Source organism: Pongo abelii, chromosome 2 (genome assembly GCF_028885655.2).
Source record: "Pongo abelii isolate AG06213 chromosome 2, NHGRI_mPonAbe1-v2.0_pri, whole genome shotgun sequence".
NCBI classification, from domain to species: Eukaryota; Metazoa; Chordata; class Mammalia; order Primates; family Hominidae; genus Pongo; species Pongo abelii.
In genome coordinates, this window is record NC_085928.1 from 22,426,354 (window position 1) to 22,453,207 (window position 26,854).

The 26,854-nt window shown below is 38.6% G+C and overlaps 1 protein-coding gene across 1 annotated transcript in view; it reads right to left on the bottom strand.

The window, feature by feature from the left end:
* GAP43 (growth associated protein 43) overlaps nt 1–26,854 on the bottom strand; it is a gene marked incomplete at its 5' end in the record, with an annotated part of 97,596 nt that overhangs the window by 31,671 nt on the left and 39,071 nt on the right. Inside the window, 1 exon segment of the mRNA NM_001133604.1 lies at nt 12,778–13,375. Coding sequence (NP_001127076.1) covers nt 12,778–13,375 — 598 coding nt within the window.

Consider the following 26,854-nt stretch of genomic DNA (forward strand, 5'->3'; position numbering starts at 1 on the left):
TTATGAAAAGAAATCTCTCCATAGGTGCAATCCATATTATTGGCCAGTCAGTGGATGTCTATTGAGAGCCTTCTATGTGCTGTGCTCTATTCTGAGCACTGGGGCTACCATGCAGCCTTCAAGAAATGAAAAGTCTACTGAGAGGGAGAGAAACTGAGGACGACACAGATAAACACAGTCGTTTTAGGCACTAAGAATGCTACGGAGAAAATAAATTGGGTAATGTGATGTAACTGTTGGCACTGGTAGGGGTAGTGCTGTTCTGCCCAAATGGTCAGGGAAGACTTCTCTGAGTAAGGGACATTCAAATGGAGACCTGAGTGCCAAGAGGCAAGGGCTAGGAGGTGACCATGGGAAGCTCAAGGGAGAAAGCAACTGCAAAGGTCCTGGGACAGGAGCAAGCTGTATGCATTCAAGACACCTCGAGAAAGCTATTAGGGCTAGAGAATGAGGAAGAAGGGCTGAGCAGAAGGACATCTGATCAGAAAGCTAAGACGTGAGATCACATGAGGCCTCCTAGGCTGCGGAAATAAGTTAGATTGTATTCAGATTGCAAAAAGTAGGCAAGCATTGGGAGGTTTTTTGTGGGGCATTGATATGGACAGGTATAAATTCATAGCTTTGTATGAGTGGTTTTTTGAGTAGTCTACTTGAATTTATAAGGAGTGAGCATGGCATTATGGGACCTATCCCTTTTACCCAGCTGAATTGTGTCACGTTGTGATGTTAATCACTGAAGAGGCATTTAGGATGTCAGTCTGTGGAGTTAATTAAGAATTGGTCCCATTGCCCATGCATATTTCCCTTTGGGGCACTTGCTTCCACAGAGGCACAAACAGCTATTGTCCACTAGGGCTAAGGAGTGGGAAAAAGAAAGGTGACAGATTTTTTTAGAATTTTTGAGACTGATTTTGGCCTTTAACTTTCTAGAAATCTTATTTTTGTGGATATTCCAAAATTGTATAGATAGAATTTTTTAAGTAGTATCCCATCAGAAGGAATGCATTATTTATACAATTATGTTGACACTGGAGTAGAACAAAAAAAATTACTGCATTATTAGCCTATTTTTTAAGTTAAAGTACCCATGGATATAATAATTTTAATAATTTGAGGCCAGGGGCAGTGGCTTATGCCTACAATCCCAGCATTTTGGGAGGCCGAGGTGGGTGGATCACTTGAGGCCAAGAGCTTGAGACCTGGTGAAACCAACATGGCAAAACCTCATCTGTAGCAAAAATCCAAAAAATTAGCTGGGCATGGCGGCACACTCCTGTAATCCCAGCTACTCGGGAGGCTGAGGCAGGAGAATCGGTTGAACCTGGGAGGCGGAGGTTGCGGTGAGCCAAGATTGCACCACTGCACACCAGTCTGGGTGACAGAGTGAGATTCCATCTCAAAAATAAATAAATAAATAAATAAATGATTAAAAAAATTTTGTTAGTAACCCTGGGTGAGTCATTCAAATTCCATTTGTTTATGATTTATACTACAAGTCAAATTTTAGAATTTGAGCAGTATTTGTTTGTAAAATAAACAATTCAAGCTAAGTACAGATTGGGTGCCTGCCTGAAAAGATGAGTTTTGAATTATGTTGAGTTTTAATCTTGCCAAGATTGAAGACCTTTTGAATTTGGTCTTAAGTTTAAAACAGTAATTTTTAATTATTACTAGTTAAAATGTCAAATCAAAGTTTAACCAAGATCACGAAATAGTTTGGTAGAGGTGTAGGGGATTGCGAGATAGGACCCCAATCCTGGGACCCCAATCCTTGTTAACCTGGCCTCTGCAAAACAACCCCAATTCCCAGAAACTACTGCTGAGATGCTGCTCCATGGAACTCCAGGCTCCAGCAACACAACTCAAAGTTCACTGATTAAGGATTCTAAAAAATAAATTTTCCTTGGGATTATGATTTGTAAAATATCATTTAGAAAATAAATTCTGCATGGTTTTAATACCAGTGGAACTAAAATTAAATGGAACAGTGCTTAGTTGCCTAAAGCCATGTTTAGAAGTCACTCAGACCAGTCCTATCTGCGACTACACAATAGGACTGTAATATGAATCAATTTTCTGTTGACCTTATAAGTAATACACATAATCTACTATATCATCAATATGGGTGCAGTTATCCATACTCATTGTGAAGATCAGCTTACAGTAAATGAGATCGATTGGCACTATTTTGTTGCTGTCCACATGTAGACAATAAGTAGCTGAGAAATTTCTGAAATTTGCATTTTTCAAACTGTACTTCAGGGCTCAGAAATGATCTACTTAGATGGTAGGGGTAGATGCAAAAAAAAAAGAGGGGGGATTTCAGGACATCTTCAGTCATCTCCACTTTCCCCTATCATTCTCAACCAAAGCTTCTCTGCTTTGGGGTTTAGTGTATATATTTTAAACTCATTTGAGCAAATAGTGGCTAGGCTAACAATTTTGAAAATGTCTGCCTTCAGCAATTACTTACTCATCTGATTCTACCTCTCTGAAGACATTGTTTCACAATGTTCCTCCCAGCACGAAAAGCATCTTTCTCACTACAAATTAGTATGAGGGAAGGAAATAGTCAACTCTTCCTCTGCATTAAATGTTAAATGGTTGCAAATCAATCTGAACCCTGAAATCATCTCTGAAAAACCAGCTGAGAAGAACTATTGCCTCCATCAACATGTCTATTTTTAAATTTTCCTTCTTTTCTTATGAAAGAACATAATAATTTTCAAACTAAGTTAATCATGAGAAAGAGGTTTTAAGAAAATTCTAAAATTTAGTATTTTGGGTTCCAAGATTTGAGAATTTTATATCTGATGATTACTTTTAACTCATGTTTAAAGTTCCTAAGTATCCATTTTATTATAACCTCATAAATATAATAAATTATGCACTTTCCTTTAAAAAAAGATAAAAAGCCTTTCAATGTATTAAAAAGATACAGCTCAGATCAAATTTTGAGGACAATGTACAAATTCCTTCAGTAGCAATTGTTTTTCTAATTGAATACAGGAATACCAATTCTAAACTTTACTTTTTTTCCTTAACATTTAGCAAGTGTGCAATGCTCAACAGAAACGACTGCAAATGTTGAAAGTACTTCTCATGCCATCACATATATATATACATAACTATGTGGTTTTACAAATGGATAGTTATATACTTCTATACTGATACATTATTTGGAAGTTGATAATTACTATTCTTAGTATTTTAGAATTATCAAAATAAAATTAATCAAATTGCTAAAATATAATGATTTGGGGTATGCAGGAGCTGACTAACATTGGCTGCTGACAGCAAGATATTAGCACTTCTTCCCAACTGCTTATTTGGAAATTACACATTGGTAGCCTGAAATCAGCTAGGATGGGAGTATTTATACCATAGAAATTGGCAAAAACTAAATAAAGGCTTTTAGAGTTTTGTTTTATTTTTTGGAGAGCCAGTTTACCAGCATGCTGCTGCAGATATCTGATAAAATCATAATGAATGGTTTATACCTTGGTGGCAAGAAAAAGAAAACTAACATATCTTCCAGTAGGGGCCAGGTTCTCTTATGAATCTATTATAATTAAACCACCAGTATCAAAGGAAGAGGAAGGAGGAAATCAAAAATCTTCCATCACTGGTTTTCCTCCTAAAAGGATTTGATTACACCAATGGGGAGAACGCTGAAACCACATTACTGAACTCTGTGCTTTCTTAGCCCTTTAAACTGGAAGAGAATTTCACAAAGTGGGGCACGTTCTGTCTTTTTACCAAATACATGAGGGTGACTTTAAGTTGCAGTTTTTGTGTAGGGAAGAATCCTTTCAGCCTCCCACTGCAATGTCCCTCATGGTCTGTAATCTGAATAGCTCACAGGCTGTACACAAATTATGTTTGCACTAAGGAGTGGGAAAGCCTGTTTACTGGTCTGTGTCCCAACACTGTTGGTTTGGGAACACATTAACAATTCACCCTACAGTGGAGCAACAGCAGGTTCAATAGACTCTTATACACCTTGCAAAGATTACTTAATTGTGTCAGATGAGGAAAAGAAGCCAAGGAACCTGGCAGATCATTTCTTCCCTGGGTGTTTCTGTCACACACTGGCAAGGGCCACCCACAGGTCATTCATGTGGCTGGAGTGAAATTAATCACCTGCTTTCAGTAGGGAGCAGCCTTGACTTCCTCTAGTTCTCAATATGTTTCTGAATATAATGCAAAATGCTCACACTGGTCTATGAAGCCCTAAATGGTTTGAATTCTGGCAACCTCAGGGATGACTTACAGGCCTGAGTAACAACTAAACTTTCCAATGAGCTTCTGTATTCATTTTCCTGTGTCAGTTTAGGATTTTCTCTACAGCATAATATTATTCATTCAAAGTATTGTCCTAGATGCAGGAAAAGCAACAATAAACAACACAGACATGAAGCTACTTTTTCCACTGAAGGTTAAAAATCTGCTGCAGAATTATGACCTGAATCAATTTATTTATATGTGTGTGTTAATTTGAATGAAAGGTGGTTTCTCAAGTTTTTAAATAAATGATATCCCTTTTCATTGGATATATTTTATCCTTTAAGATTCAGATGAGGCAACCTCTACACCAACAACTCTTCCTGGATAATGTTCCCCTAATTAGCCAAACCAGGGTTTTAATTCTTAGGCACTATAAATTTCATCTTAGATACCTTTAGTCCCAACTCTTAGCTGTCCTCAACCCACTGTAGGTTCACAAACATATCCTGATTACATGACCAGCCGAGAAACGACCATTACTCTTCACACACACCCTCAGAGAGACGAGGGGTGTTCCTGGAGCCATTCTCTACTTCTTTTTGGCCTGAAGGGTGAAGAAAATGTGGAACTTACCATTCTTCCAGATTTTCCCTACAGTCTGAACTCTTGGGCAGCCCTTTCCCTACATATTGAATGTGTGTGTATACATATGTGCTTGGGAATTGGCAGAAGGGTATACTACAGGCATGGATACAGTGCTTAAACATATCTAAATTATATCCTTCACTTTGTCATATACCAGGGAAGAGAACATTTTTTTCAAGGCTATAGAAATGTTCATCTCCACTTTATCTCAGAGACACACACATTCATCATGCACCAGTAAGAAGGGACCATTTTAGGTAAATGGCTTCTGGTTTATATTCCAAATTCCAAAAGATTCTACTAACTCATGCTGGAAAAACAAAATAAAACAGGAAAAAGAAAAGCCTTCAAAAGTTACTTCACTGTATATGTGCCACCAGGATAGAACATTTATGTTGAACATGTTTTACAAAGAAAGGCAAAAAGCCTTCCTAGAATCTTTCTTCCCCTGTAGGTATCTTAAGAACTACAATTTCCCTTCCAAGTAGAATGGTGTGAGATGACCAAAATGAAATATTTTAATTCTCATAATCCTCTAATTTGTGATTTGGAGATTACAAATAAGTGTGAGGATTGCTGAGTAATCACATCTAACTTGTATATCTTCCATACCACCTTTTCTCGGGACGTTCAATAGCCCAATTCAAATACTTAGGCCTGTTAGCCAATTTCACTATTGGTCAAATATCCAACGACTGTGAATGTAGAGTTTAAAAAAAAAGACTGGAAGAGATTTGTATTAGCTTATCCATATAATACTTTGTTTTAATGACAGTCTACTGACAAAATTTTAAAAAGCTTATCAGATGTCTATCAGATATATCCATTTTTCTACATAAGCATCCAAGGTTTTATTAACCCTTGAAGCTGTTTAATTACTTTAATGAAATAAAAGCATATAAAAATACACTGATATTGAATTAAGTGTAAGATGGAAATGAAACTATGGATAGCAAATTATGGCTGTCTATAGGCTATAGCCACTGTAGCTATTATAGCTATAGTTTTCCATCCAGAGACAGGGTTAGGAGGATTATGAATCAGAAGTCCAGTCATATCAGAAAACATCATTTTCAACTCTTTATATTCAATCTCAAGTGTAAGACGGGATTAGAAACCTCTATTGAGATATTCTTGCTGTCTTCTGGGCCTCTAGTCTAATAATAAACTTTCTTAGAATTGACTCTTCTAGATTCTTTGCCCCTCTATCTAAACTTCTCTACTATCAACCTCATCCCTTAAGCCCATTATCTAATAGTTAAGACAATAAGGGACTGTGGAAAAGTGAGAATGGTTGGCTAAGAAGCCATATGTCCCACACTTCAAAGATGCCTCCTTGGTCTACCATTGCAAGATTGTTGTGTGTGTGTGTGTGTGTGTGTGTGTGTGTGTGTGTGTGCGCGCGCACATGTATGTCAAGAAAAAAGAAAAATATTTTATGAATGTGTGTTAATATCCGAATAATAGTCTATATTTTAAGAAATATTAATTTTTAGTTCCAAATATAGTTTCACAACTTTAAAATTGGGGGAAGAACATGTCTTTCTGTTTTTCAGATTCTTTTATGAGGTGATAGTAACAATTTAATAAAAGCTATGAAAGAATGAATGAATGGCCTCAACAATGAGTCCTGTGACTCCGCAACACATTCCTTCATCTTGTCTTTTGTCTGCTTACTTTTTTAACTAAAGAGTTAATGAAAGGGCCAGGCGCAGTGGCTCACATCTGTAATCCCAGCGAGGCTGAAGCAGGTGGATCACCTGAGGTCAGGAGTTCGAGACCATCCTGACCAACAGGGTAAAACCTTGTCTCTACTAAAAATACAAAAATTAGCCAGGCATGATGGCAGGTGCCTGTAATCCCAGCCACTAGGGAGGCTGAGGCAGGAGAATCACTAGAACCCAGGAGTCAGAGGTTACAATGAGCCGAGATCGTGCCACTGTACTCCAGCCTGGGCAAGAGATGAGTGAGACTCTGTCTCAAAAAGAGTTAATGATTGCTCTTTAATTTGTCTCTTCTATTAAGTTCTTTAACATTTTAGTTATAAAGGTACCAGATCCTTTGGAAATGCACTTGCCAAAGGGGGGTAGACCTAAACAAGAATATAAAAAAGACACTAATTCTGATAAGCTAAACTTAGGGTAGCAATTGCCTACAATAAATAAAATGACTTTCATCTGATTGAAATATGAAAATTTCCATTTCTAATTTTCAGATCCTCCTGGCATAACTGATGTATTTGTTGGAGTCAGTAATACACCTGTTAAGAACAATCAATTTCAACTGATCTTTATAGCTCTCTCAGGTCTAATAAAACAGTACTTGGAGCGTTTTTGAAATAAGAATCTAAGACTCAGAAATAGTTTAATATCCCTAATAATTCTGGGGTGACAGGGCTGTGAGGGAATTATGATCAGGAATTATGGTAGTTACTAGATTCCCATCTGTAAATGCTATCCCTAATAATTCCCAGACAAGAGTCTGGAATATCCAATTATCCAAAGAAGAGAGATGTTCTTATATTATAACACATTGTTGGGGTCCTTAGACATTCATCTTCTCTTTGTTTCTTCCAGAATAGCACTTGGATAAGTGTCAGGGTTCAGCATGTGACCTCTCAGACTCTCAGGGTTTGGCTTCTGGTTCAACATTGCTAGCTGTCAACAATGATTAAGTCCCATAGTCTCCCTAAAGCTAAGATTTCTCCTTGTACAAAGGGAAGGGAAAATTACACCACTACTTTACTACCACAGAGTGGTTATGATAATTAAATGGAAGAATCCCCACATAGCACTCAGCACAGGATCTGGCAGTTAATAAATGCTCATTAAGTGCTACCTTAGACTTTTATATTTTAACTCTTGAAAGAAAATCTTAAAAACCAACTATTGTAGTCCCTTTTCCTAAGGATGAGACGAATGAGGTCCAGAGAAGCAATAACTTGCCTAAAATCTGGTTGGTAGAAATACTGAGACTAGAACCCTGGTCTCTTTATTTCAGTTCAAAGATCTTTTCCCTGCATTATATTACAGGGCAGGTAGGACAGAGAATATCCTAGTAAGGTCCTGGTTGGTATTTCCCAAAAGCATCAGATCACAACAACAGCTAAGATAAAAAAGAAAATGCAGAAACTGAGACAAAACATAACACCTTAATAGAAAGAACTGTAGGGCTACAGTTAAGGTGAGGATTTAGAGTTCAATCAGTTTGATCCTTGTTTTGTCACTGGCTGCATTTGTGGCCAGAATATCCATTTACTTTGTCCCTATTCTTGGAATATAAAAATAGAAAGAAAAATATTATCAAATGACATTGGGCTGTTGTCAAGAAAAGCCAATAAAAATGATTACTCTAGCAATATAAAAGTGCTCCATAAAAGCTTAATAATCAACAGTATTTAAGAGGTATACCACTGAGTATCTGACAGGGTGCCCATGTTTTATAAACAGCATTTATGGACTTCCACAACCAAAATTTTCATTCTTTGTGAGTTGTGTATAAATTTAGGAAGTGGTTGAAACCACATTTCAAATCAAAGCCACTCATGAGGCACCCTGCCAAATAAGTGTAAATACCCTCGGAAAATCTCACATCTAACACACAGCTTGGTAGAAGTGGACCTATCTTTCGGAAAGCTGAAAAATTGATGGTTACCTTGGGCCTTAGGGAAGGCCCAAGGATGGTTACCTTGTTCTGGGAAATGTAAATAATTTTTTAAATTCAGAAATATGAGCTGGTTATTTCATTTTCTTACACACAATTATCATTCTAGACATTCTATATTTTGCATCTATTCTTTTTATTAATAATTTGAGTATCAGGACATACATTATATAAAACATTTTCATAGTAAGCAGCAGACTGCATCTTAGCCCCTGAAGCACTGCCTCATTCATATTTTGTCCAAAGTGCATTGGCATAGGGAAGTGCCCTGTACCTATTTGCAGAATTTAATTGAGATTATAAATATGATTGTTTTCAATGTCATTCCCTAAATTTCATACTACCCCCATACCAAGTAAGAATTCATTAAGGTCAAAAGACTATATCTGGTTTTTGTTTGGTTTATTTTTTCTGAGACAGGGTCTCACTCTGTCACTCAGGCTGGAGTACAATGGCACACAATCATGGCTCACTGCAGCCTTGACCTCCGGGGCTCGGGTGATCTTCCTGCCTCAACCTCCAGAGTGGCTGGGACCTCAGGCACACACCACTACACTCTGCTAATTATTTATTATTTGTAGAGATGGGGTCTCCTTCTGTTGCCCAGGCTGGTCTCAAACTCCTGGACTCAAGTCCTCCTGCCTCGGTCTCCCAAAGTGCTGGGATTACAGGCATGAGCCACCGCACCTGGCCAAAGAATCATATCTTATTCATCTTTGTGACCCTAATACCTAGCACAGAAGAAAGTTAATATAAAGGGAAGGGAAAAAGAAAGGAAGAATAGAAAAAAAGGAAAGCGAATGGGAAGGAAGGATAAAAAAGAGGAGGAAGAGAGGCAGGGAGACACTAAGTTAATTTTTCTATTCAGGGAATGGCAATAGGAAACTCCTCCCTCTTTTCTTGATCATTACTGATGGCATCAATTTGCAAGACGTACTGAGACCATGAAAATAAAATGCAGCCAAGATCAACATACAGAACATTAAAAGTCACTCAGAGCTACACTTCCAACTAGCATCAGTCAAGGACCCTGTGGCAGCCACCCAATTAATATCACTGATTGATAGCCCTCTGGACAGGTTACCTTGGTAGTACCACATCACTGAATATGACCACAGCAGAGTCCTCTATTGGGGAAAATCAATAGTCTACCTTGGAGAAGAGGAGACATAAGAGAGAATTCCTTCACCGAGAGCCAATGAGCACAGTGACACTGCTCAGCAGGAGACCCCAAGGATATAATCACTAAAGGGGGCTTCAAAGTTCTCTACTCATGGCTGAATGGGGCAGTGTCCCACAGATGTTTTAAACATTCCTCTTCCTCTAAAGGAATCATTGTCAGAGGCGCGCTGAAATGTTTTTGTCCCAGGCACATAAAAAGCTGGGCAAGCAGCGTGGCAAAGTAGGGAGAGATGGACATACTTGGATAATTTAAAACAATGACAATAATCAACCAACTTCAAAGATCAAAATACAAATGACATCCCCTCATAACAGGTTGGTAGTAAATAGTAAAAGAAGTAAAATAAATAACATTAATAATTCTCCCAACATTTCCATAGGTATTAAAGTAATAATCATATCTGATCTAAAATTTTTAAGCCTGATACTGACAGAAATTATTTTCTTAGATTTTCTCTTTGTACCTATTTTGCCCGTTAACCCTGTTGCACCCTCTTAGATTGTCTGTCCATGCCCCTCCAGGCAGCTGTAGAATCCTAAAGCAACCCATGGTAGCCAACCATTTCCAAACAGTACAGCCCAGTGGAAGATGCTGCTACTTTAACCCAGGTTAAAATGAAATACAGTGGAAGGCAGAGGAAATGCAGTACAGGGCACCTGGGAATTTGGACCTGATATGATATGATAGATCTCCTTGTCACCTCTACCTTCTGTGATCCCATGAGATTCATCACAGCGGAGTAATTTGTGCTTGTCACATAAGAGCAGGCAAGGCTACTAGATACCTCAATCCAGAAAGAAACGACAGGCAGCATTTCTGAATCTAACCAAGAGGACAATACGTACCCAATTCTAAGAAACAATGTAAACTGCCCTTTGTGATTACCTTCAAGTTGAACTTCACCTACTGTTTCAATCACCTTTGAATGCCCATGATAAAGTCTGATTAATTAAGATATTTTTCTGTCAGAATCTGTAACATTTAGGGCAGAGAAGAGTGCTGTTTGCTTTCACTGACCAGACACATTTTTAATCAAATAAATGAATAGAATAAGCAAATATGCAAGAGAAATATATAAATGAGTGAACAAATTATTATCTATAATTTAAATTTCATCAATTTATATTCAATATTTGACATTTGTTGACAACTTACTACATAAAATATTTCATTAATTCATTTGGAGTTATCATAACCTGAAACATAATAAAACTTAATTTTTTAAAAATATATTATATATTAGACTTCCTACTGATTCAAGAAATCCTTCTCTCTATCAACCCAAATCATAAGCATATACCTAAAATCACATCATGTTTCTGTTTCTCACAACTTTAGAAATCTCAGTTAAAAAATATGGTCTGTGCCATGTCAGATATGTTCTGTATTTAAAAGCATGATTAATTTCTAAGATGTATGAAAATGACACATTAAGTAACTTGTGGATACGCAAAGTGATTTCCAGACATCATACCTGAGGCTCAAACCTTAAATCTAAAGAAAAGTAGTTAAGTTTTGCTTTGCTGAGTAAATTAAAACCCACACCCCACTTTTTATCACATGCCTTACCTTTTCCAGGGAAAAATTCCCATCTTCTAAACCTCAATGTCTGGCCCCTGGGACAGTTGTGTGTTAGAATAAAGATTCAAAATGAAAAGAAGCATACGATTTATCCAGAGCTGGAATATGCCAATAACAATGTTAATTAATATACTCTGGCATCTTATTCATAGAATTTTAGGGATAAAATGAAAGAAGTAGACCTAAAATATCTAGAATAGTCACCTACCATATTGTAGTATCTGATTTTGGGGAAATGTATATCAAGGTAAAAGTCTAATCATTACTTTCTCAATCTGATGGTCAGATGCCAAAACATTCCTTAGACCACTCTCATGGAGTAGGTTTTCTCCCAAGGAGCACACAGTGGTTCAGTCCATATTTGGACCCTTGGATGACAAACATCATTGGTTAAACCAAGGCGCTTCTAAAGGAGTAAACCCAATCTTTTAAATGGACACAGAAGAAACTTTATCTGAGGATCTTTGGGGCTGGAAAGTATTTATCGGTCATATTAGACTAGAGAAAGACCATGGAAACTGTTGGCCTCCTGTACCACTGTGGATGTGTTGGGGTGAGGGAAGGATCTAGTCTCCAGGGACGAAGCTCTGTTGAATTTATCTTGCTCTGGGAATATTCTATTCCAATTCCGCACAATTGAGCAGTAATAGTGAAAACACTCCAACTTTCAAGTTACAGCTCCAAACTGAAGAGAATCCAGTACCTTTTTGTAATCATAGGAACCCTCAATTATTTATGCATATTGTAGAAAGTTGTGTCTTCAACAATAAAATGATTATTTATGTTTGACTTCGCAACATATTCTGTATTTGGGGTTTTTCTTTTGTTTTTGGCAACATCGACAGACTTATTTTCCTAATTATGTTTGACCCCAATTAATGTTACAATTAACATTCTCTGAGCATACCCACATATACACACACTACTCACCAACCGATGGTGGAGAGAATGCCCAGAAACATAATGTGAGATAGGGAAGGGTGGTCTGAGATTATACTTTTGCTGCCAGCAATTCACACACTAGATAATCTGGATCAAGAAGAGGATGGCTGTATTTATACCAGGCATTTTCTAGAGCCAAATAATCACATTAGCTAATTCCCATCCATAAAATATATGTAGCCTCAGTAATTACTTATTAAACTAAGTCTATCAGCACACAGAATACTTTTTTAAAGCAGATTTATCTAGTTTGACTGCATATATCAATCCAATTAAGATAACTGCCAGATCTTTCTAGTACTGGCTGCTACATAGACCTGCCTGAGTCCTCTCTGGCAGTCCTCTCTGGAGATATTTGGGAATGTAACCTTAGTTTTAGTCCTGCCACTTTGGGAAATTAAGCACAGCTTCCCTTGATTTCTGGAAAACACCTTCTAGACTTTTTCCTCTCCCTCGATGACCCAGGTGGCCTGGTCTTCCGAATAGCAACTCCCTTCCCCATCCACCCATTGCATCTGACCCTCGCGGTTGCTCACCTATGTTCTCTTCAGCTTGGCTGCTCTCCCCAGTCTCCGTTGGAGGCTGGGCTGTTGCCTTGGCAGCAGCATCCTCTGCAGCAGGGGTGGTGGCAGCAGCAGCAGTGACAGCAGCAGGCACATCGGCTTGTTTAGGCTCCTCCTTGGCTGGGGCATCTTCGGCCTTGGAGGACGGCGAGTTATCAGTGGAAGCTTTAGTGGCACTTTCTGTCTCAGCTGAGCCGGCCTTCTCCTCTGAGGATGCAGGAGCCTGGGGGGCTGCCTGCTGTGTGGCAGCATCACCCTCCCCCTTCTTCTCCTCAGAAGGAGTTTCTCCTGCTTTGCCGGGCTCATCAGGCTTGGAGCCAGTGGCTGGGGCTGCTTCGGCAGTAGTGGTGCCTTCTCCCTTCTTCTCCACCCCATCGGCAACAGGGCCTTCATCCTTCTTATTAGCTTCAACCTCAGCAGCTTGGACATCATCCTTCTTCTCTCCTTTGAGCTTTTTCCTTGTTATGTGTCCACGGAAGCTAGCCTGAATTTTGGTTGCGGCCTTATGAGCTTTATCTTCTGGTTTGATACCATCTTGTTCAATCTTTTGGTCGTCATCATTTTTTTCAACCTTTGTTGAGAAAAGAAGGGGAAAAAAGGAGAGGGCTTCAATGACATTGTTCTCCTTTAAATCTCAGCATTCAACAAGTATTTATTAAGTGATTTATTTTGTGACAGGCACTGTTTTTGAGGTTAAGAATTCAACAGGACCCTGGAAGTTCAAATCAAGCCTCACCTTTCTCCCACAGTATTATATCGGAAAAGTAATGTCCTTTGGACCTTCCAGTATCACTGGCCATTTTTTTTTTTTTTTTTTTTTTTTGAGATAGAGTCTCAATCTTTCACCCAGCCTGGAGTACAATGGCGTGGTCTAGGCTCACAGCAACCTCCGCCTCCCAGGTTCAAGCAATTCTCCTGCCTCGACCTCCCAAATAGCTGGGATTACAGGCATGTGCCACTACACTCGACTAAGTTTTGTATTTTGTAGAGAGACGGTGTTTCATCATGTTGGTCAGGCTGGTCTCAAACTCCTGACGTCAGTGATCCGCCCACCTCCGCCTCCCAAATTGCTGGAATTACAGGCGTGAGCCACCGCATCTGGCCACTGGCATTATTTTCTACATATTTTCTTTCCCCAGCTCAATGTTGCTCAATGTTTCTCCACGTCAAGCTTAAACCAGCCTTTTTTTTTAGATGTACTTTGACAACTCAAATCACATTTACAAGCTGGGTGCAGTGGTTCACACTTGTAATTCAAGCACCTTGAGAAGTGAAGGCAGGAGGCACTTGAGCACAGGAGTTCGAGCCCATCCCTGGCAACATAGTGAGACCCCATCTCTACAGAAAATTATAAAATTAGATGAGTGTAGTGGCATGCACCAGTGGTCCTGGCTACTCAGGAGGCTGAGGCAGGAGGCTCACTTGAGCCTGGGAGGTCGAGGCTGCAGTGAGCTGTTGTTGTGTCACTGCACTTCAGCCTTGGTAACAGATTGAGACCCTATCTCAAAAAAAGCAAACAAACCAGAAACAAAAACAAAAAATAAATCACATTCACCCTAGGTTTTTATCAAAGAGCTCTGAAAGATAGAGGGTTTTCAGGGTTTTTGAGAAGGACATTGTATAAAACTTAATGGTTTAAAAAAATATTTTGCAAAAGTCTACTTTCCCCCAAGTTTTAAGCCTGATAAGGAAATTAATAAATTCAAGACAAAGAGTATAGTCAAAGTTTAAACCATAAATCCCATCAGGATTTTATGCAAAATGTAAATGAGTTCCAAGTCTTTAAGGGATTTGTCCAGAATGTGACAACATACAATGCTGGTCACAAAATAATGTCTAACTTTCTCTTGCGTGTGGTCCAACATTAGCAATAAACATACCAAACCTTTAAAATCTGAATTAAAAAAGACCACTATTCCTGAATTTTAAAAAATGACGGGAAACACGGTTTCTCCTTTTGAAAAAGCAACATATATTAACTAAGTCACAATTCCTTATTCCCAAAGCAATTGGGAACCTAAAATGTGTTCATATTATCATCAATAGAGCCATCTTAGTACTAAAGACAAGAGACTAGCATACAGAATTTTACCTTTTGATGGCAACATTTGTAGCCTAATATATGCTGCAAATGACTATTTTCCACATGAAAATTAAATCAGAGGATAGGAACAGCAGGTATGGTCATAGAAATAATTGTGTAGGCAAGTACATAAAATTTTATCCAGTTCCATTGTTTACCGTGGTGCCCCAACATGGCTACTGATAGTCTCCATTCTTAGATTTCTTTAACTTTTGAGCATTGAACTTTTGTTCACTTTTGTGAACACTGTTCTAGCAGAAATAACAGCAAAGAACAACACAGCAACTTTCTCTCAAAAGACCACTAATAAAAGAGTGTTTATCATGTAACATGTTCGGCGCCTGTTCTCAATCTTGGATTGGCCTTGACCTTTGCTCCAGTTTAGGAGGTAAGCTAATACAGAACTACTCAGGACAAGTTTTCCACCTGTCAAACCAGCTCTGCCCCAGTGACCCAGCTCCTGCTAATCATGATGTGGGGCTGTTAGACATTCTTTGGACAAGTGTACAGACCTGTTGCTGCATAGGACCATCAACATACCAGTGGATACACAAAAGTATTTTTGAAAATGAGCTACATATATGAGTAAAAGCATGTTTGATAATTTTCTCAGTCAAATTCAAGTCAACTTTTCCTTTTTCCTTAGTTAACCATGCATGTATACACACACAAAGATTAAAGGAGTAAATGAAAAGCACTTTGGAGAGGCCCGTCCTTCTCCCTTCTCCACTGCTCAGTTCTCTGATGTACTATCACCTTCTCACTACCCTGCTGCTCTTGATGACTCCTACTGGGACGAGCACAGCCCAGTCTGAGACACGGGAGCAGCTATCCCTGCCAGGAGCTCTCTGCTCAGAGATGGAAGCATAACCCTGTAAAATTAACAGTTGTGAATGGAGCATGGAGCCAAGATGTTGATAATTTATTTTACTCTATCTTGAGTTTTCTGAATGAAGCACCATCTTATATATTAGGACACCTGCACTTGGGCATTGATGCCAACTGGTTCTTTAATACAAATACTGCTCTTTGTGAAAGTAGACAAGTCAATTGTTTCAGAAGGAGCAGGTGTCCACAAAAGACTCTAGTGACTCAAGAAAGCTAAAATTTTAGAGCTCTGTCTTTTCTTTATGAACATAAGGCATAGGGGGATGAAACTCTTGAAAAGCTGGAAATCACAAAGAGAAGGAAGCTGAGAGTCTACATGATATAAACAAAGAAACTACAAGGATAAAGAAAGGGCTCTCAATTTTCTCTCCCTCATCTTTCTCTTTCTCTCTCTCTCTCTCAATTTCTTAAAGCATCTGCAACTTCAATTTTCTAAAAAATCAGAATTTAAGCCTCTGAACACGGCATCTATGTTAGAATGACTTTTTAGAAAGGCTAAGACTAGACTAGGGTGCCAAGATTGTTAGACAAACCTCACTTAAACAACCCAGAAGTATAAGAAATTCAAGGGAAGCAGGAGTGAGCAGAATGGGGGAGAACCATGAAAAACAAGAGTTAGGAGAGAGAGGTGAAGACAGTCTTGTAAGAGCCAGGTACCCAAATAAGTGACTATACCCAAAAAGATGCTCAAAGTACTCCACACGCATGTAGCTCATCCTGGAGAAACTGCTGGACTTCATCATTAGAGATTTAGGAAAACTAAATTTTAGAGATTAGTTGGGAAAAAAAAAAAAGACAATTAATAGAAGTTTTTCCAGATAGCAGTAAAGAAACAGACACACGGAAAGGAAAGGAGAGGAGAGGAGAGGAAAGGGGGGAGAGAGGAAGAAAGGGATGTGGGAAGGAGATGAAGAAATGAAAGAGGAGAGGGGAGGAAAGGGAAGGAAAGAAACCAGACTAAGAAGAGGTTAGACTTCAGTGATTGAACAGAGACATCCATAAATAAAAATATTTTAAGTTAAAACTGGGTTCGAAGCTAGACACCACTGGATTTTGTTTGTGTGTCTTTCTTTTGTATTTCTAATGATTCTATTAATATTCCTTAAACTGCAGGTTATTTCTTGGTAAAATTCTTTTCACAGTACAGTATAAAGGTAAGTAGACTGGGAGTGTATTTTATTATGTATTTTGTTAAGACAAGGAGAAAAAGAACATTTCCCAAAACTGACTATGTGGAGTAGCCCCAGGTTCTGAGAACACTTTGACCCTTTCCCCACTAGAAATAGAAGAGCTTACTTAAGATGAAGGACATTCAAGCCCAGAAAAAACAGACTACTCAGCACATTCAGCAAAATACTTTCACTTTCCAAAAGGGACAGCCCTGGCCCTGAAAAGTTAAGTGACTTGCCTAAATTCATAGAGCGAGTGAGGGAGACAGTGGCCCAGCTTGTATTTGACCTCAACTGTTCTCCCCTCCCACCTACTTCCAAGTCCAATTTTATTGCATGGCTGACCTGGAATAGCTTGGACTTACTTGTAGTAGATAATCCATAAGGCTTCACATCAGCATTCTTGTTCATTTATTCATTTAAAAATACTCAGCGCCTATGTTAAGCACTATACAAATGCTACTGAATGGAAGGATACTGTGTCTACCCACATAGAATCCTTTTGAAAATACACTTAAACCACATCACAGTGCTTTAACAATAAATAACTTCCCAGGAATTTGCAGTAGACACCTGATCTTACACTCCTCTTTTCAAGTAAGGACAACACTCTAAAACTCTGAGTTAAGATGAAATGTCCAGAAAAGGAATCCTGGTATCTAACGGCTAAAAAGTCAGCTCATAAATGTCACTAAAAATAGATTTATTTTTTAAACTAAGTCTTGCCACAAATAAGCTTTGTAATGAACTCTAATGTTTCTAAGGGAATTTCAAAGTTATTTCATTTTTACATAGAATTGTTGATATCTGCGAATTAAGTAAAGAAGACATTCCAGTGCAGTACATTATAGGTAGGAAGGGTGTCATTACGAGTTACCGTAAGTTTTTCAGGAATCTTTATTGTTATGGCTTAATATTTTTTACTGATTGATTTGTCTGAGAGCTCTGCAATTTATGAAGTTTTAAAGGAAACCAAGGTGTAGGACATCCCTACTTTTTAAACAAACATTAAAATCTCAGATGAATATTGGTTGGAAAAAATGAAGAGTACCATTACACTAACTTGTTGACACTAATGAAACTTCTAAATCCATTAGATGAATGAACAATGATTTTAATTGATATTTAAGAATTACAGATAAGAAAGCCAGAAATAAGAAGTAATTACTTAAATATCCAACATTGTTGCTCTGGTCTTCTTTTCCTTTGAGGAAAGGAGGAATGGACAACTTAAGATTTATTCTAAAATGTCCAAACGTTTGCATTCGATATGCTACAAAAGAGCTCTAGGCAAAAATCCATGAATGGCTAACTTTCAGAACTAAAAATAACATCATCCATTCATCTGGGATACCTCAATGCATTTCACTTTTCCCAATTATCATAGGAATGCCTCAACCTTCCAAGCAAATTAAAACTTGGCCCTGTATCTACTTCTGCTAGCTATAAATAGTACTATTATAATACTTAAATTTTTAAAAAACAGTATTGAATTTTAAATGCATTACAAATCATTGATGTACACATATTCTTCTTTCTGAGAACATCTTTAGTAAACCAAAATATAGTCCATTTGATCAAGCAAAGTTATTTTTGAGAACAAACTTGAAAGGCTGGAGATATCCTAAGCAATGTTTTTTTAAACATGTTGTAGTTTTCATGCCTATCAGAATCTCGTACAGCCTGTAAAGGAACCAGAATAAAGTGCTGATAACTATAAATGAAATCTAGGAAGTACCTACTTATGGCTCACTTTATTTTTTATTAATAATTTATTGAGGTGAAATTCACATAACAAAATTTCACTCTATTTTTAAGTATCATTGATACCATGGCAATTGACTTTAGGGAAAATGTGCAAGTATTAAAGCAGTTCACAGTGGAGCTTCTGTACTTTCTTTAAACCTAGACAAAGATAAAAAATATAGTAAAATACCCCTTAGGGAGGAGAGAGAGGACAGTGGGCCAGCCTCCTCCAGTTCTATAGATGGAATGTCACTGCTGGTTTCGGTGCAGGTGTAAGGAAGAAAGTGTCCCTTAAAAAGATGAATAAGCACAGCGGGCATACACTGGATCCCCCAACATGCAGTCTGGTTTGAAGACCTAACTGCAGGGTATGAGGGGAATGGGGAGCAGAGTGCACAGAGAAGCAATGAAACTGTATAAGAAAACAAAATATCTCATATTGGAAACTGCAGTAGTAATGTTAACTTTTCAGATAAGAGCTGGTGATCAAAAGATGTGTCTTCCGTCCACTTTAATGTATTATTTATTCAACATGTACAGCCCACCTGCTTCCAAAATAATATGAGGTGGTATCTTCAACATAGTATAAAGCATTATCAGAGTAGAACTCAGTTTCCAGTCTGAAAAGTTACGTTTTATTTTATTTTGTATATCTATAACCCTATTATGTTCCACAAAGACACAGAAGAGGCAAATAACGTATTGCAATTGATGCCTTCAAACAGAAAAAAAGTCAGCCTTTGAGAAGTACCTTGTCTATTTTACTTACAGCTGAATGCCCAGTTTCTAGAATGGTGCCTGGCACAAAGTAGATGCTCAATTAATATTTGTCGGATGAATCCAAAATCTGAGCATCTCTATTAGTGCTATTTCAGAAAGATGATGACAGGTGAAGAAATCTGGATTCGATTTTGTCAATTTTTGTTAAAATCCTTCACTTCTCAGTGGTGGAATTCAAGAGCATCTAACTACAACAGGTATATGATTCCCCAATTATAGAAATTAGTAAGCAGAGGTTTAACAAGGAGAGAAATAGCAAAGCTGTAGAAACGCCATTGATCATAATAATAAACAAGCACTTGAAAATAATAATACATCTAAGATAAAGACAACTGATTTATATTTATCTATTGACTTGTTAGAGTCATATCAATAAAATTATTTTCGTGTGTGTGTGTGTGTGTCTGTGTGTACTTTTTCTTTCTTTTTTTTTTTTTTAGACAGGGTCACTCTCTGTCACCCAGGCTGAAGTGCAGTGGCACTATCTCAGATGACTGCTGCAGCCTCAACCTCCCCAAGCTCAAGCAATCCTTCCACTTCAGTCTCTCAAACAGCTGGGGCTACAGGTACATGCCACCATGCCCAGCTAATTTTTATATTTTTTGTAGAGATGGACAACACTTCGCCATGTTGCCCAGGCTGGTCTCAAACTGCTGGACTCAAGCCATCTTCCTGCCTCAGCCTCCCAAAGTGCTGGGATTACAGTGTGAGGCACTGCTCCCCGCTTATATGCGTTTTCACTAGCAAAACTGGTGAAAATGGCCGGGTGCTGTGGCTCATGCCTGTAATCTCAGCACTTTGTGAGGCTGAGGTGGGCAGACCACCTGAGGTCAGGAGTTTGAGGCCAGCCTGACCAACATACAGAAACTCTGTCTCTACTAAAAATACAAAATTAGCCAGGTGTGGTGGCACATGCCTGGAATCCCAGCTACTTGGGAGGCTAAGGCAGGAGAATTGCTTGAACCCAGGAGGCGGAGGTTGCGATGAGCTGAGATCACGCCGTTGCACTCCAGCCTGGGAAACAAGAGCGAAACTCCATCTCAAATAAATAAATAAAAGTGGTGAAAATATTCATGGGAGATTGCTGGAGAATCTCTGCTCCCCGCTATTTATATTTAATCTGTGTATTGCTCTCCAAGGCTTAAGGGGAGTAGGCTGGGAATAACTAGTCCCTTAGTTATTCAAGGAAGGAAGTCTCCTTCCCTAAACTGGGGTTGGAAGAGCCCAGCGTTGCGACGAGGCATATTAATCATGCTGGTCATGTACCAAGGCACAAGCCAGACAGAATCACTTGACTAAACTCCTCTAGAAAACTTTTGGGTATAGCAGACATAGGTATAAGTTACCTAACTGAATCAAGGGTCAAAATCACTGAGACTCAGGAAAATACCTATGGGAAGTCAGCCCCGGGAGGAAGCATCTCTACTCTTGAGCAATGGCAGCAAACCCTCTGATGAACACTGCCCATTACAGAAGCACATGTTGACTCCCTCAAGAAATGACATGCTCAAAGGACAGAAGGGCTGGCAAAGTGAGGGGGACACTAGACTCTGCTCTCAGAGAGGTTGCTATGCCTTTAGTAGCCACTGTGAGCTAGGAACAAAAGGGTGGAACTCCCCACCACTCAGCTAAAAAGGCTATCACAGACCAGTCCATGAGAGGGACTGTGAGGCCTCTTCTGCTAGCAACTGAAGACAGAAGAAGAGCTGCAGGAAGCCAATGCATCAAGAAAAAGACAGAAAAGCAGTCTACCAGCAGACAAACCCCTACACTACCACCAGCGGCAAATCTTTCTCAGTTGAGAGGCCCCAAGAGCAAAGCACATGCCAAGCTCCTGAAGATGGTCAGAGCTCACCAGCAGGAAGAGAGCCCCAGAGCCCAGGGAATTTAGCATAAAACAATCTTCCTTCCAGGTAAGACACTGCGAAGTGGCTTTTGTTGGATACTCAAAAATGTGAGATGCAATAAGAAGTATTTACTTAAATTACTACAGTCTTCCTACTATGACAAATAATGATTGTTCATCTATTTTTTCTTAATTAAACCCCCTTCATAAGTTACAGTCTGAGTCAGTAGGTACTTGAGACATTTTGTTCAATGAATAAATGAGTCAGAGACTTTTCTCACCCACTCTTCCACACACCCTTCTCCAAATGTTGTCACTCTTGGTCCACTTCTCTGTCTTTCCCCTCTTAGTTCTTATGATCATCTGCTAATGTTTTTATTTTATTACTAACTGAATCTTCGCTTGGGCTATAAACAATCTGAGAGCAGAACTTTATCTGTTTTTTTACAATCTTCTAAGCTTCAGTGGCTAAAATAGTGCTGGCACATAGTTGATACTAAAAAAAAATGTTATTTTTAGTTGTTGCATGACCACATGCCACACTGTGTTGGTGCTCAGAGAGTGTGTAAACTCTCTGTGTGTGAACACTCAGCTCACTGGCTGGGTGTTCTCGCTCCAGGTCACTAATGCTGGAGCCTTCATCATGCCACTCTCCAGCAGTCATTTTCCTCTCTCTTCTTACATTTATAAGTGCACAGTATATATATTTAGTATTTCAATTCAATCCTCACCATGATCATGTGAGGAACACATCACTGTGCCTGTTTTATAATCGACACAGATGAGGAACCAGGAAGGAGCCCAGTGTCATCCAGCTTCTGAATGACAAAGCCCATGCTTAGTCCTCCTCCTATAAAAGTCAATATTCCCTGGTGCTTAAGAGCATGGGCTGTGGAGTTAGACATGTGTAAGTTTGAATTCCAGCTCTGCCAGTTACTTGGTAGATCCTGACCTTGGGCAAGTCAGCCTTAGGTTCCTCATCTGCAGGATGGGGAAATAACAAAACTATCCCATTGGGCTGATATGAGAATCAAATGAGTTAATGTACATAAAGCACCCAGCACAGTCCCTGACACTTTGTACATACTCAGAAAGGGGTAGCTGCTACCATTATTCTCATCATAATTATTGCCATCACCATTATTCTCTCAGAGTAATTTCTACAGCATCATGACATTAAGTTAAGACACGTTGATGAGATAAATACCAGAGGAGATTTGGTCATGAGACTGTATTCATCCTGATGATTGTAGGTATCATCACTCAGAGTGGAAAAGCTATTTCTTAACTTGACAGTACTACTGAGCTATATCTATTCTCAAAGAGATAAGCAGAAAACCATGTAAAGTGTGCCACAGTACTCAACTCTGTTCTTTCTTATCTTGGGAAGGAGGAAGATCTGTTTACATTGTCAGAGTTAAGTCACAGTCCCACTCTACTATCACCTGACACACACCGATTCCTTCTCAGTCTTCTCTAATTTACCCATCCCCCAAAACTTCACCTAGTGTAGGAGCTTAGTGATAGAAATTCACTGAAACTAGAAATCTATTCATTCCCAAAATATGTGACCTTCACCTGACCTCCCCCAGCCACACACACACACACACACACACACACAAACAAACTCATTTAGCCTCTATTTCATATACAGTATCTATCCCATTGATCCAACTATATCCCTCATACATCTAGTAAAACAATTGCCTCTGCAGGTTCTGAGAGCTACTCTATGTGCTTGTGTGTGGTAATACTCAAACCTGATAAAAGTTATAAATGAAGCTGCCAGACATTTGTAGGGGACTAGCTTAGGAGCATCTGGTACTGAAGATCATTATAATTTGAAATTGCCAAGCCAAGTATATCCAATGCAACCGCATTGGCTAGTCAGTAAAGCCCGAATATTATGTACCTCATATCTAGTAAGGATACACAATACGTGTCAGAATGCATGCTAAAAGTCTAGTTGGTGGGAGAAGGAATTTAAGACCCCATTTGCCAAAGGCTGTGGTGGGGGGAAATGACAGTGGTTTAAATTTATGCATTATAGGTTATGAAGTACTTTCAACTTAAAATGGTTCCTCTGAGAATTATAATGAAGAAGGCTAAGCAAGTGTGCCATCCCCTTTAAAACAAATAAGGAAACACAGATTGTGGAAAGCCTCACAATTAGTAGAATGGGTCTTAAACTTAGCCCTCCAACCTCTTATATTTTAAGGAAACTAATAGAAAATTCAATCTAAGAATTCAACACTGAACACTCGAAAAGTATGATTGAATAAGTAGCAATCCTAATATCAGCTCTAGGACTACTTGAAGTAGTTTTAACGAGCAAAATTGGTCTATATTTCAGATATTCTGAAGGGGGTGGCTCCAGAATCTCTGTGTAGGAGGCATTAGGGGAAAGAACATGTTTGCAAGGGAGAGCTGAGTGATTTTTCTTAAAACTGCACTTGCATAGCAAGCATACTGCTTTTTGAAGTATACCTATTTATTTGAGGGGGGCCCATGGGATGATTTTGTAAGGACAGTGTTATCTATCAGCAGTAATTTGTACACACCTTAACATTCTATATTAATCACCAGGTGAGTGATTATCCTTATAGAACAGTATTTCAGAAATTAAAAAAAAAAAAAGAGCAAGTACATTTCTCCCTGATTCTAGAAGGTATGTTGTTGTATTCTTCCATATGTAGAAAAAAATAACTGAATGCCTTTTTTCAGGACTGGGGTGGAAGAGGATTGCATCAGGTACAAGGCATGTGGTTTGAGCATGCATAGACTTCCATTTTAATTAGATTTCTGTCCCCAAGCTGCTGGACAGTTTAAGGAAAAATATGCAGGACTCTAGAAAAATCTTTAACTGTTAATTTTGGATCTAAGTTTGTTCTTGTTGCTCATGCTGCTATTGTCCTTGTTCTTATTTTCTTGACACCCTCTTCATTTTTGGCACTGAATTCTCTCTCAATGATCAGTCATTGACACTCATTGATTACTTGTTACCTGGCATGGTTTTGGGGTCAAAAGATCTGAGTTTGAATCCTGGCTCATTCACTGCTTAAATGTATGACCTGGGATAAATTACTTAATTTCTCTAAATTTCAGTTTTCTCATCCCCCATATTAGAATCCTAGTACCTATTGTGCAGAATGTTTTGAGGATGAAAGAAAATAGTATTTGTAAAATGCCTGGAAGAAGACAATGCAAATGAAGTAAAAATTGCTACTTTCTGGAGACTGGAGAGTGAGTGAATTATATGGCAAATATTTTATAGTTTTCTTTTATAGCTCCATAGAAGGATGTTTCAGGGACATGCACACTTAAAAAAATAATAAATGCCTCCCACTAACACATATAAAAAAGCGACCTTTAAAAAAGTAATGACATAAAATACCCTCATATGCTTGGAGAACATAATAATAACAAATTTTAAAACTATATGTCAAGCACTCTTCTAAGCACTTTTATATGATATATACACAACCCCTAAACATATTTATTGCATATAGTTTGTATATTAACTAATTCAATTCTAAGAACAAAACTATGCAATGGGTACTATTATCTTACAGATTAAAAGACTAAGTAGAAGGACATTAGTTAAGTAATTAAGTAATTTGCTCAAAGTCATACAGCTAGTAAGTGGCAGAGTCAGGGTTTGAACCTAAAATACTTGTATAGGTTACAAGTGAGCTAAAATTACCCTTGAAATCCAGAAAGTCAAGAAGCCAAGTGAATAAGGACTAGGTCGATCTGCTCTCTGAAGGTTTTTCCTCAAGCCTCCCAGGCAAGGTAAAAAGTGGAGTGCAGGGTGGCATAATTCAGAGCAGGACTTTGTCATCGCCAGTGTCTGCCAATGCTGGCCTAGTTCACTGTCTAAAAGACTAGGCTGCAGAGCTGTCAGTCCAATTTTATCTCCTGTTTTGAGATCTCTTTACAATAGAAAAGTAGAAATAAATTTTTTAAGCAAGGGCTGAGGTGTTATGACCTCGTCACGTAGGTGATGCTGTGACTCATTTTCCTTGTGAAGATTTTGACAGGGAAAATTCACACTTGAGATGTTGAAAACAACCCAGAGACCAGGTTCCCTTTTAATTCTGAAAGCAAGAGAGAAAAATATCAGAGAGCAGGGAAAGCAATACTGGGAGAAGAGGGAGGGAGAGGGCATCAGGTCAGGAACTACGGCTATTTAATAAATGAGAAAAGCAAATGAATGGACTGGAGTCAGCCTTATGCATTCTTATCAGAAGGAAGGGATTGAGCAGGTGGTAAAGAGAAGGTTCTGCGATTTATTCCTGAGTGTGAAGATTTAAATTCAGCCTGAGTTCCTGAATTAAACATTGCTTTTTACTTGAACCAACTATTCCTGTTCCTTTTTTTCACAATTGTAGTGAGGTATATAAGGAAATCCATCTAGAACTGTTTCATGCATGACATACAAATTGCTCTGAATCGAATGATACTCAAAAAGTATCATATTATTTATGCAGCATAGGTTGTGGAGAAAATGTATATGTTTGACGACCGTGTACTTCATGGTAAAAAGCACCAGCACACCTCCCACTTTGTGGTTCTGCAGGGAGAAACACCGAACACTCTGGAGCCATCAAAAAAAGAAAATTCCCTTTTATTTAGTTTGGAAACCAGGCAAGCAAATTTTACAACTCTTGAATTAATTCCTATGAACCTGCATTCAGGGATTAATAATAATCTAATCTTTGAATGAAAGAATTTGGCTAAATTGGGTAAAAATAGGAAGATATTGTCTAATTCTGCAGTCTTGAGGTCAATGAAAATAACTTTCTACTTGACATATACACCACTATGAGACGTGCCACAACCCCCTCATAAGTGATGTCACATGGCCCAAAGGGATGTACAGAGCACCAGATTAGTGAAACTCCAACAATGGGGAGCTTTACAGATGTGTTGCTGCATGAAAAGTCCTGGAGACTCTCCTGAGTTCAAGAGGTGATGTCACCACTCTTACCAGGATTCTGATTTACTTATCAGAAACCAAGGATTCCCCATATTACTGTATCAGCTCAGAATTATACCCAAGACTAGGAACAAATGATTCCCAGAAAAATCCAGTAGCCAACTCTCCCTGTGGTTTGCAATTTGACAGTTACTAGGTAGAAAATTCCCTAATTCCTCCCCAAGCCAAATTTGCAATTCAAAGTCATATCAAAATCCAGTAAGCTGAACAAACCAAAGTTGCCTGATACCTCTGCAGCCTCTGGTAAATGAGTATGCATCTGTGTGACTATGCCATGATATGGAAGATATGGAAGCACCCAAGAAACATACAACAGAAGGTTTAAATCACTGCAGAGAATCAAGGCAATAACAGAGGTAGCCGGTGGCGATAGTGCAGTGGGTATGCAGGGAGGACCTAGACGAAGATTCTCCTTTTACCAAATGCCAGAAATTCTACCTAGAAATACTATTCTCATATTTTAAGGTTTAAAACTGACAATAAAAGCTAACACTATAACATTCAATCTAAGAAGCTCTCTTCCTTAGTCTGTCTTCCAC